Source organism: Mobula birostris, chromosome 16 (assembly GCF_030028105.1).
Source record: "Mobula birostris isolate sMobBir1 chromosome 16, sMobBir1.hap1, whole genome shotgun sequence".
In the NCBI taxonomy this organism is placed as follows: Eukaryota; Metazoa; Chordata; class Chondrichthyes; order Myliobatiformes; family Myliobatidae; genus Mobula; species Mobula birostris.
Genome location: NC_092385.1, coordinates 72,894,046 through 72,906,643, shown reverse-complemented (window position 1 = coordinate 72,906,643; position 12,598 = coordinate 72,894,046). Strand labels below are relative to the sequence as shown.

General features: G+C 42.8%; 1 protein-coding gene across 1 annotated transcript in view; it reads left to right on the top strand.

Moving 5' to 3' along the window:
* Positions 1-429: 429 nt before the first annotated feature.
* LOC140210885 (monocarboxylate transporter 5-like) overlaps positions 430-12,598 on the top strand; it is a 79,553-nt gene continuing 67,384 nt past the window's right edge. The window contains exon 1 of the mRNA XM_072280141.1: positions 430-549. Coding sequence (XP_072136242.1) covers positions 430-549 — 120 coding nt within the window. The remainder of the gene's footprint in view (positions 550-12,598) is intronic.

Here is a 12,598-nt window from a genome sequence, read left to right as displayed (position 1 = left end):
GGCATGGACTAGTTGGGCCAAATGACCTGTTTCTGTGCTGTAGAACCCCAGGACTCAAGATGACCATTATACCACATGCCACTGATGTTCAGAAAACCCAGATGGTTTGAATTGAACTTGTTTACATCCGCCACTAGGGGTAGGTAGGCTGTGTCCGTTGGACTTTTCAAAGGCAGAAAACAATTCTGGTAACACATCGTTAAAGGACAGGTAGGAGGTGCAAGAGAAAGAGAGAGATTGCGAGAGACTGAGAGAGAGAGAGAGAGAGAAAGAGAGAGGGAGAGAGAGAAAGAGAGAGGGAGAGAGAGAAAGAGAGAGGGAGAGAGAAAGAAAGAGGGAGACGGGGAGAGAGAAAGAAAGAGAGAGAGAGGGAGACAGAGAGATAAAGAAAGAAAGCAAGAAAGAATGGAAGCTGGCACGCAGGAGATGATGGACCGAATTGAAACGACAGCCAACACAATGTCTGGTCCAAACGAAGTTCGTGGTCGGAAACTGGTAGACCCCCCGGAAGGAGGCTGGGGATGGATCATCGTCTGCTATTGTTTTGCGGTAAGGGGAAAGTTTTACAGCAAGAGAGAACAAAGTGGGAATTGTAGCAGTGACTACCTGTTGCAATATCACGGTCAAACACGGAACACCGGTAACTCGCTGGATTGATGTGGTTGCTGGAAGCCAAGAGTCGCGTTTCGCTCCCTGGAAATGCTGCCCAGGGTTGAAAGCGCCTTGGGTGTTGAAGTATATGCATGTTTGAAATCTCTGGGCCGAACATAAACAGGAAGAGGCTTGTTTGATGGAGTTTGATTATGTTAGTTTGGCGACAAAAGGAAGTCATTGATATTCGGACGGGACTTCGGATTAATACAAAAATATTTTTAGATTTGTTTGCTAAAGGCGGTAAAACCAGGAAACTCCGCTTCATGTTTGCTGCATAGGATATAACTGCGTTTGGCGTTGATGGTATAGGGATGAATGTCCCAATGAGGTTATATATGCATATCTATCCTTCAATATATAGGTACAATTATCATCTAAATAGAGTTGTATATATTGTAAATAATCTGTAATAATGTACATCAGTTCTTTTCACATTGTATTTTTGGGATGATTTTTCATTTTGATTTTTTTCTATACTTTGGGCATAAAAGGCAGGGCCACTTTTAGGACAGCGTCAATGGAGGAAAATGAACAGTCGACGTTAAGGATCTCGGCTGGACACGGTGGTCACACCCCCTACTTTATCATTTCCAGTCAGTTACCTTATGTACGGGTATTCCTGTACCTAGCGTCACTTTGTGGGCATCCAGTCAGTAAATAAGCTACTCATATATACAATCCCCATTTCCAGAAAAGTTGGGATATTTTCCAAAATGCAATAAAAACAAAAATCTATGATATGTTAATTCACGTGAACCTTTATTTAACTGACAAAAATACAAAGAAAAGATTTTCAATAGTTTTACTGACCAACTTAATTGTATTTTGTAATCATACACAAATTTAGAATTTGATGGCTGCAACACACTTCAACAAAAGTTGGGACAGAGGCATGTTTACCATTCCCTTTCCTTTCCTTTTACATCACCTTTCCTTTTAATAACACTTTTTAATCATTTTCGAACTGAGGATACTAATTGTAGTAGATTTGCAATTGGAAATTTTGTCTATTCTTGCTTGATATAAGACTTCAGTTGCTCAACAGTCCATGGTCTCTGTTGTCTGATTTTCCTCTTCATGATGCGCCATACATTTTCAATAGGAGATAGATCTGGACTGGCAGCAGGCCAGTCAAGCACTCGCACTCTGTGTCTACAAAGCCATGCTGTTGTAGCCCGTGCAGAATGTGGTCTGGCATTGTCTTACTGAAATAAGCATGGACGCCCCGGGAAGAGACGTCACCTTGATGGCAACATATGTCTCTCTAAAGTCCTAATATACGCCTCAGAGTCAATGGTACCTTCACATACATGCAACTCACCCATGCCGTGGGCACTGATGCACCCCCATACCATCACAGGTGCTGGCTTTTGCACCTTTCGCTGATAACAATCTGGATGGTCGTTTTCATCTTTGGCACGGAGAACCCGACGCCCGTTTTTTCTGAAAACTAGCTGAAATGTGGACTCATCTGACCACAGCACATGGTTCCACAGTCTTTCGGTCCATCTAAGGTAAGCTCGAGCCCAGAGAACTCGCCGGCGTTTCTGCATAGAGTTGATGTATGGCTTCCTCCTTGCATAATACAGTTTCAAGTTGCATTTCTGGATGCAGCGACAGACTGTGTTAAGTGACAATGGTTTTCCAAAGTACTCCCGAGCCCAGGTGGCTATAATTGTCACAGTAGCATGACGGTTTCTTAGGCAGTGCCACCTGAGGGCTCGAAGATCACGTGCATTCAACAGTGGTTTCCAACCTTGCCCTTTATGCACTGAGATGTCTCTGAATTCTCTGAATCTTTTCACAATATTATGTACTGTAGGTGTTGAAAGAGCTAAATTCTCTGCAATCTTGCGTTGAGAAATGTTCCTTTCTCTCATGAATTTTGGCACAAAGGGGTGAGCCACGACCTATCCTTGCTTGCAAAGACTGAGCCTTTGATGGACGCTACTTTTATACCCAGTCATGATACCTCACCTGCTACCAATTAGCCTGCTTAATGTGGAGTCTTCCAAACCGGCGTTACTTGAATATTCTGTGCACTTTTCAATCTTATTTTAACTCTGTCCCAACTTTTGTTAAGTGTGTTGCAGCCATCAATTTCTAAATTTGTGTATATTTACAAAACACAATTAAGTTGGTCAGTAAAACTATTGAAAATCTTTTCTTTGTATTTTTGTCAGTTAAATAAAGGTTCACGTGAATTAACATATCACAGATTTTTGTTTTTATTGCATTTTGGAAAATATCCCAACTTTTCTGGAAATGGGGTTTGTATTTATACGTATTGTGTGTTTTTAAAATTGTGTTATTTATGCTTATTGTATTTTTTATGCTGCCTTGGATCTGGAGTAACAGACGGTTTGCTCTCCTTTACACTCCTGTACGAAAGAATGATAACAAACAATGTTGAATCCTGAATCTTATTCCCCTCCATAGACGCTAAAGACAAGAAACTCTGCTGATGCTGGAAATCCAAAGTAAACACACAAAATACTGGAGGAACTCAGCAGGTCAGGCAGCATCTGTCGAAATGAACGAATAGTCAGGTCGTTTTGGACTGAGATCCTTCTTCAGTTCTGGAAAGGAAGGGAAAGATGGTTGAATAGAAAGGTGAGGGGAGGGGAAGGGCGACTAGGTAAGAGATGATGGGTGAAGTCAGGAGTTTGGGAAGGTAAAGAGCCGGAGAAGAAGGAATCAGGTAGGACAGGAGAGTGGACCATGGGAGAAAGGGAAGGAGCAGGGGTGCCAGGGGAGATGGTGGTCAAGGGGAATTAGACACGTTGGGAGAGTGCCTTAGGAAGGCGCTGTCCATCATTAAGGATCCCCACCACCCAGGACATCCCCTCTTCACGCTGTTACTATTGAGAAGGAGGTACAGAAGCCTAAATGCACACACTCAGTGACTCAGGACCAGCTTCTTCCTCTCTACCATCTATTTCTAAATGGACATTGAATTCATGAACACTACCTCACTACTTTATTTCTGTTATTTTGCACTACTTAATTATTTAATAGATGTAACTCAGCTTTTTTTCTCTGTATTTATTTATTGTTTATTTCATTGTACTGCTGCTGTAAGGTAAACAAATTTCACAACATATGCCAGTGATATTAAACCTGATTTTGATTCTCAGTGACAGGTGCAATATAATGTGGACAAATGTGAATTTACTTACTTGGTGTCAAAACAGAAAACAAAAATGAGAGACTGGCTGTTGTTGATGTTTAAAGGATCCTAAATATCCTAACTTACTTAACCCCATAACCTCTACTGGGGCCTAGGCTGCTGACAACAGCTCACCAGAGTCCTCAGTCCTCAGCCAGTCATCAAGTTATCACCAGGGGTATCCCATCTTCTTAGATCCTTTCTCTCCCAGGGATGAGGTCTCCGGAGCTTCTGTTGCTGTGTCTGTAGCACTGACAAATCCTGCAATGCTGCTGGTGCCAAACTGTGTCGATCTCTACTGTAAATTTGGATTCCTCAGTTGCACAGAGAGGGGAAAATCAGCAGCTGGCATCCCTAGTCTCAATAAGGGTCTTGCTGATGGGGAAGGTATGAAACTGATAAGATGATTTTTACTCACGTGGTTCTTCATGTTGTAGCTGGCAAAAGGTGGAGACAGAAAATGAGAAGCCTGCACTTAGAAAGCTAGCAGTGAGAAATATAGTAATGTTCTTCACCATCAGTGCTCTTCATCAGCCTGTGATGATTATTGATGGATCCAATGGCAAACAAAGCTAAAATGGGTCAAAAAGCTTTGCTTATTGAATTTCCTTTGAATTGTACATTACTCATGTTTAAACTCAGTTAGATAATTTATTGTGTTTTCCTCTGGTGGCTTGTAATGGCTTTAGAGATACAATCTGAATGATGAGGGCTGAAAGGGAAAGTTGTTTTACTTCGAGATTGGTGGGTATATGAAAGAGGGTTCAGTTCCAACATATGAAAGACATTTAGACCGGTACACTTGAACATGAATAGTGGGATTTGGAAGAAACAGAGGCAAATGAGACTGGCTGAAGTGGGTACTTTAGTCTGCAGGGACTATTTGGGCTGAATGGCCTGTTTCCAGGCTGTATAAGTCTACGACTCTATGGCATGCTGCTTCCATGCTTAAAGTATGTGATCACTTTTGTGCACTGATGTTGCAATAATTGTTGAGCAGTAAACAATCTTCTGGGGGAACTCAGCAGGTTGAGAGCATTAATGGGGGAAAGGAATTGTCACATTGGTCAAAACCCTGTAGGGGACTGTGTGTTGCTCCAGATCCTATTATCTCCAGTCTCTCGCATCTCTAGAAAAGAACCTGGTGTGGTTTTGCTCAGTTTTTGTTGCTTACAACAACAAAGATAGATCCAATGGCAAATGAGAAAGCTAAAATGGGTTAGAAAGCTTTGCTTATTGAATTTACTATGATTTTGTCATTATTTATGTTTAATCTCAACTAGATAATTACTTGTGTTTCCCCCTAGTTACAATTGGTGACAAAATGTGAATCATGAGGATTCCATGTCACAATTAGAATATGAAAGTAAATAGATACACTGCAAGCAGGATTATGATATAAGTGGCCTTGATTTTTGAATTAAAGCTGTGTGTTATGTGGGACACATCACAAGATAATGTAAGCCAATATTTTCTTAGTGGAGAAAGATCTGTGAATAGTCTGTTAATACAAGGTGGATGATCTTAAAAGGAGACTCAGCTACTGCAGGGAGATGCAGAACTGCTGTGCATTCTGTTTCACTGAGACCTGGCTCTTCCCTGCCACCCCCGACTGTGCCATCCGACCGGAGGGATTTTCGATCCATTGGATGGACCGCACGGCGTCTTCGGGCAAGACGAGGGGAGGTGGTGTCTGCCTACTGATCAACACTGGGTGGTGCTCGGACACAGTGGCACTGACAAGCTCCTGCAGCCCGGACCTGGAACACCTGTCAGTGAAGTATCATCCCTACTATCTGCCACAGGAATTCCATAAGACCATAAGACAAAGGAGCAGAAGTAGGCCATTCGGCCCATCGAGTCTGCTCCACCATTTTATCGTGAGCTGATCCATTTTATCCTATTTAGTCCCACTGCCCCACCTTCTCACCATAACCTTTGAAGCCCTGGCTACTCAGATACCTATCAATCTCTGCCTTAAATACACCCAATGACTTGGCCTCCACTGCTGCCCGTGGCAACAAATTCCATAGATTCACCACTGACAGCAGTCTACATTCCCCCCCAGGCGGACGTGGAGTGTGCTCTGAACATACTTTATGCCAACATCAGTGAACTTGAGACCAGGTATCCGGAGGCTTTGCTCATTACAGCCGGGGACTTTAACCAGGCCAACCTCAGAAAGGTGCTGCCAAAGTTATACCAACATGTCTCCTGCCCCACTAGAGGCCTGAATATACTTGACCACTGCTACACAGCAGTCAAGGATGCCTACCGTTCCGTCCCACGACCTCACTACGGAAAATCAGACCATCAGGACGTACTCCTCCTCCCGGCTTACAAACGGAAACTGAAGCGGGAGGTTACGGTGTCAAAAGTAGTGTCACGTTGGACGGAGGAAACGGATGAGGTCCTCCGTGACTGCTTTGAATCGGTGGACTGGTTAGTATTCAAGGACTCGGCAGCTAACCTCGATGAGTATGCCTCAACTGTCACTGACTTTATTTGGAAATGCACGGAGGACTGTGTGTCTCGCAAGACGATCCGGGTATTCCCTAACCGGAAATCTTGGATGAATTATGAGGTCAAGTCCCTTTTGAAGGCTAGAGCTGCGGCTTTTAGGTCCGGGGATACCAGTCGCTACACGGAATCCAGGCGTGAACTCTGGAAAACCATTAAGGGCGCCAAGAGGCAAAATCGAGCCAAGTTGGAAGCCCAGGCTAACCAGAGGGATGCCAATAGACTATGACAGGGTCTAAATGAGATCACTGGGTGCAAAGAAAAGGCTGGGAATATCAATAATTGTGGCGAATCTCTTCCTGACGAACTTAACATATTCTACGCAAGATTTGAACAGAAGAAGAGCATCCTGCTCCCTCCAGATGAACCGGACCTGGTGGCATCAAGATTCATCATCACCGAGGAGGACATTAGAAGGGCCTTCCTGAAGATAAATCCAAGGAAGGCAATGGGCCCAGATGGCGTCCCAGGACGGGTTCTCCGGGCCTGTGCAAACGAGCTAGCTGGAGTGTTTGCTGACATCTTCAACTGCTCCTTGCTTCAGTCTAAGATCCCCTCGTGTTTTAAGAAGGCAACGATAATCCCAGTGCCGAAAGAGAGCAAGGTGGCATGCCTGAATGACTATCGATCTGTGGCTCTGACATCATTTGCTATGAAGTGCTTCGAGAGATTGGTTATGGCACACATCAACCACAGCCTACCGGTCAACCTCGACGCTTTGCAATTCGCCTACTGGAGCAACAGGTCAATGGCAGATGCCATCTCTCTGACCCTACATTCCTCCTTATAACACCTGGAGAATAAAGACGCATACGTAAGGCTCCTTTCCATTGACTACAGCTCTGCCTTTAATACCATCATTCCAAATAAACTGATTCCTAAGCTCTAGAACCTGGGCCTTAGCACTCAGATCTGCAGCTGGATCTTCAACTTCCTCACAGACAGGACCCAGGCTGTAAAAATAGGGGACAAGCTCTCCGCTACAATCACTCTGAGCACTGGTGCCCCATAAGGCTGTGTGCTCAGCTCCCTGCTGTACTCAATGTACACCCATGATTGTGTAGCCAAGTTTCCATCAAACTCAATACATAAGTTTGCTGATGACACAACAATTGTAGGCCGTATCTTGGGTAATGTTGAGTTTGAGTACAGAGAGGAAATTAAGAACCTGGTGACATGGCGCAAAGACAACAACCTATCCCTCAACGTCAGCAAGATGAAGGAATTGGCTGTTGACTTCAGAAGGAGTAGCAGACCGCACGACCCAATTTACATCGGTGGTGCGCAAGTGGAACAGGTCAAAAGCTTTAAGTTCCTCGGGGTCAATATCACAAATGACCTGACTTGGTCCAACCAAGTGGAGTTCACTGCCAGGCAGGCCCACCAGCGCCTTTACTTCCTGAGAAAACTAAAGAAATTTGGCCTGTCCCCTAAAACCCTCACTAATTTTTATAGATGCACCGTAGAAAGCATTCTTCTAGGGTGCATCACAAACTGGAATGGAAGTTGTCCTGTCCCAAGACCGAAAGAAGCTGCAGAAGATCATGAACACAGAGCAGCACATCACACAAACCAATCTTCCATCCTTGGACTCACTTTACACCGCACGCTGCCGGAGCAGTGCTGCCAGGATAATCAAGGACGCGACCCACCCAGCCAACACACTTTTCGTCCCTCTTCCCTCCGGGAGAAGGCTCAGGAGCTTGAAGACTCGTACAGCCAGATTTGGGAACAGCTTCTTTCCAACTGAGATAAGACTGCTGAACGGATCCTGACCCGGATCTGGGCCACGCCCTCCAAATATCCGGACCTGCCTCTCAGTTCTTTTGCACTACCTTACTTCCCATTTTTCTATTTTTTATTTATGATTTATAATTTAAATGTTTATATTTACTAATTTTAACTATTTTCAATATTTTTAGTATTTACTATTTGTAATCCAGGGAGTGGGAAGCACAGAATCAAATATCGCTGTGATGATTGTACGTTCTAGTATCAATTGTTTGGCGACAATAAAGTATAAAGTGTAAAGTATTGAATTGTGTCATAGTGAGGGGTGTGTTGTGCAAACTATTTGATTATGCAGTGGGTTGATGACGTTCAAGAGTGTAAATACACTGAATGTTTATATCTATTGTATTAATCCATATGATCTCCATATAAAGACAATCTCCAGCTGATGACAACATTACAATGAATGAGTGGCAGGATATAATTAAGCTGACAAACCACGTGCATTATGCCAGCCAGCTCCACATTATACAAATACACACAGTGGCTACTTTATCAGGTACAAGAGTGGAACCCAGCATGGTTGTCTGCTGCTGTTGCCCATCCACTTAAAGGTTTGACATGTTGTACATTCAGAGACGCTCCTTTGCACACCACTTTGTAACGCGTGGTTATTTGAGTTATGTCATCTTCCTGTCACCTTGATCCAGTCTGGCTATTCTCCTCTGACTTCTCTCATTAACAAGGCATTTTCACCCACAGAACTGCCACATACTGGATTTTTATTGTTTTTCACACCATTCTCTGTAAACTCTACAGACTGTAGTGCATGAAAATCCCAGGAGATCAGTAGTTTCTGTGTTACTCCATCTGGCATCAACAATTATTCCAAAGTCAAAGTTACTAAGATCACATTTCTTCCCCATTCTGATGTTTGATCTGAATAACAACTGAGTCTCTTGACCATGTCTACATGCTTTTATGCATTGAGTTGCTGCCTCATGATTGGCTGATCAGATATTTACATTAATGAGCAGGTGAGCAGGTGTGCCTAATAAAGTAGCCACTGAGTGCAAATCAATTCTATTTTTTTAAGGGGATTTACTTTACAAGTTTAGGCTAAAGAATTTGTGTTTCTTTGGATCAGGCGAGGTGCGTTTAGACAGTGTAAATAGAGGGGCATTTTAGTAGGATGTAGTCTAGCGTACTTGCTTATGTCATTCAGGTGTTGAGTGTAAGAGTCAGGAAGTTATGTTTCAGCTGTCTATATCTCTTCTTATCCTTCTCCAGTTTTGGGAAGCAGAATGGGATGCTATACTCTGCGGTATATTATAAATAACAGTGGTACCATCAAAGGCGTCACTTTCTACCTTTCCCTCAGTTTGATAATCAATCATTTACTGTGACTTTATCACTGACCTTGAGTCAATTTCTTATCTAAGTTTTTGCTGACTGTTTTATTCCCTTTGCCTCAGCTTAACTTACCGGTCTTTTATGTGTGACTTCTGGAAATCTATGTATTGATTTAATGCATTATCTTGAACTCTCAGCTACATAAGTAAAAATACCAGTCAGGTTAGTCAAATAATGAATTGTCTTTCTCAAGTCCATGGTGGCTGTCTTTTATTAACTTTGGCTTTGTAGAGCGAACATTTATTTTTCTCTGTTTATCTTACTGAAAGCGCCCCAGCAGTGAAGTTAAACTCATTGGCCTTTTGTTGCCAGGATTGTTTCTACACTCCTGTGATGCTCTTTGGCAGTATCTCTGTGTCCATAGAGAATGGGAGAGCAGCCATGGCCAGTCCACCTACTAGTGGATTCTGGTTAATTGGAACACATCGAGACTGGTACATTTTTCCCCAATCAGCCGGTTTCATGGAAATAGTTAAAAGGGTTTTTAAAAAATCTACCATTTAACTGAATAACAAATTATGTACTTATATGAAATACAGAACAAATTAGAACACTGCCAATATCTCTACAGTACTACAAAACTGTCCATTACTTCCTAATGGACATTACTTCAGGACACCGTGGTCGTTGGCCTGATCAGAGGAGATGATGAGACAGCTTACAGAGACGAGGTCCAGCACCTGGCCACGTGGTGTGCCAACAACAACCTGGCCCTTAACACCCAGAAGACCAAGGAGATCATTGTGGACTTCAGGCATGCTAGGAGCCACACTTACATCCCCATCTACGTCAACGGAGCTGTAGTGGATTGTGTATCAAGCTTCAAATTCCTTGGGTGTCCACATTTCCGAGGATCTCACCTGGTCCATGAACTTCTCCATCCTGATCAAAAAGGCGCAACAGTGCCTTTATTTCCTGCAGAGCATCAAGAAAGCTCACCTCTGTCCCAGGATACTGATGGACGTTTACTGCTGTACCATTGAGAGCATACTCACCAACTGCATCTCAGTGTGGTATGGCAATTGTCCCGTATCGGACCGCAAATCACTCCAGCTTGTGGTGAGAACTGCCCAGTGGATTATCGGCACCCAATTGCCCACCATTGAGAACATCTACCATAAACGCTGCCTGGGCAGGGTGAAAAACATTATCAAGGATACATTTCACCCTAATCATGTGCTTTTTACTCTCCTCCCATCCGGTAGGCGCTACAGGAGCCTCCACTCCCGCACCTGCAGTCCCAGGAACAGCTTCTTACCTGAGGCTGTGACCCTGCTGAACCTCACATCACAGTGCTAAGCAGTATTGCACCCATATTGTACTGTCTCAGTACTTTTATATTTGTGTGCTGTAGCACTTACTTTTTATTCACAGTTATTTTGTAAATAACACTATTCTTTGCATTTCTATTCGGATGCTAACTGCATTTCATTGGCTTTGTATCTGTACTCGCCACAATGACAATAAAATTGAGTCTAATCTAATCTAATCTAATCTAATCTAATAGTTATCAATGTAGAAATTCATCCAGTGTACACTGCCGTGTTTTTTTGATTGACTGTACAAGAACAAAATCAGCACAGACACCTGATGTAGATAATGAACTGCCTTTATTCAATGCTGTCAACAATTGCATATTCCAGTTCTTCACTTTCCAATGTAACTAAGTTCATGTTTCATGGTATATTTATTGTCGAAGTATGTATACCGTACACAACCTTAAGATTCATCTTCTTGCAGGTAGCCACAAAACAAAGATACTCAATAGAACCCATTTTTAAAAAACCCACACAGCAAAGACCATCAAGCACCCAATGTGCAAAAGGAAGAACAAATCTTGCAAATAGTAAAAAAGTAAACAATTAACACATAGAACATTAACTGCTGAGTCTCCAAAAATAAGTCCACAGTCATGGAGCAAGTTCAGCACTGGGGTGAGTGAAGCCGCTCCACGGAGCCTGTCAATCTTTCAAAATGGTTTGGGATGAATCATTCAAGATGATTGCTGATTACTTCAAATTTTTCATAGTTTCTAACTTGCTGAAGTAGTGAGATTGTTTCACTTCCACTTCTGGCCATTTCTGGCATCTCCAAGCCTGAATGCTTGAAAGCACAGTGAACAAAACAGTTCTGAATTGTCTTACTCCTTATTTCTAACCAACAATCAGTGACAAAAATCACTGCTTTATGTACACAAGCATATGCAACTGATGTATTTAAAAAGTGTTTGCTCTAAGCACTGTGTAATGTCTAACACCCACAGAAGTTCATGTGACTGACACTAGTTAGAAACTGTTTGGCAACAGTCTCCTAACCCAATTAAGCAGCACAATGTCCCAAATAAACAAAGGGAATTCTGGCTATTTTCTCGATTAGTTTTTGTTTTTTAAGAGTCGTCCCAAATAATCAGCTGCCCCAATTAATCATTTAGTCCAATTAACCAGAATCTATTGTATTTCTATTCCCATCTCTAATCAACTTTGCATTCATCCTGTTTACCTATAAACCAGCTTGCTTTTCTAGTACCTCCTCCTACACAAATTTCATCCCATCTATTATGTTTTCTATCTTCTATTTTATTAAGGCTATAGCAGTATCCATGATAATTGCAGATACAAGGATCAGCATGGTAGCACAGTTAGATTAGATTAGATTATGAGGACACTCAGTCCTAATTTATTGTCATTTAGAAATGCATGCATTAAAAAATAATACAATGTTCCTCCAGAATGATATCACAAGAAACACAAGACAAACCAAGACTAAAACTGACAAAACCACATAATTATAACATATAGTTACAACAGTGCAAAGCAATACCGTAATTTGACAAAGAGCAGACCATGGGCACTGTAAAAAAAAGTCTCAAAGTTCCGATAGTCTCACCATCTCACGCAGGTGGCAGAAGGGAGAAACTCTCCCCGCCATGAACCTCCAAGCACCGCAAACTTGCTGGTGCCACACCATTCGAAGCACCTGACTGCAGCGGACTCTGAGTCCGTCTGAAAACTTCGAGCCTCCGACCAGCCCTCCGACACCGAGCACTGAGCACTATCCTCTGCCAAGCACTTCGACCCCACCCTGGCCGCTGAGCAACAAGTAAAGCTGAGG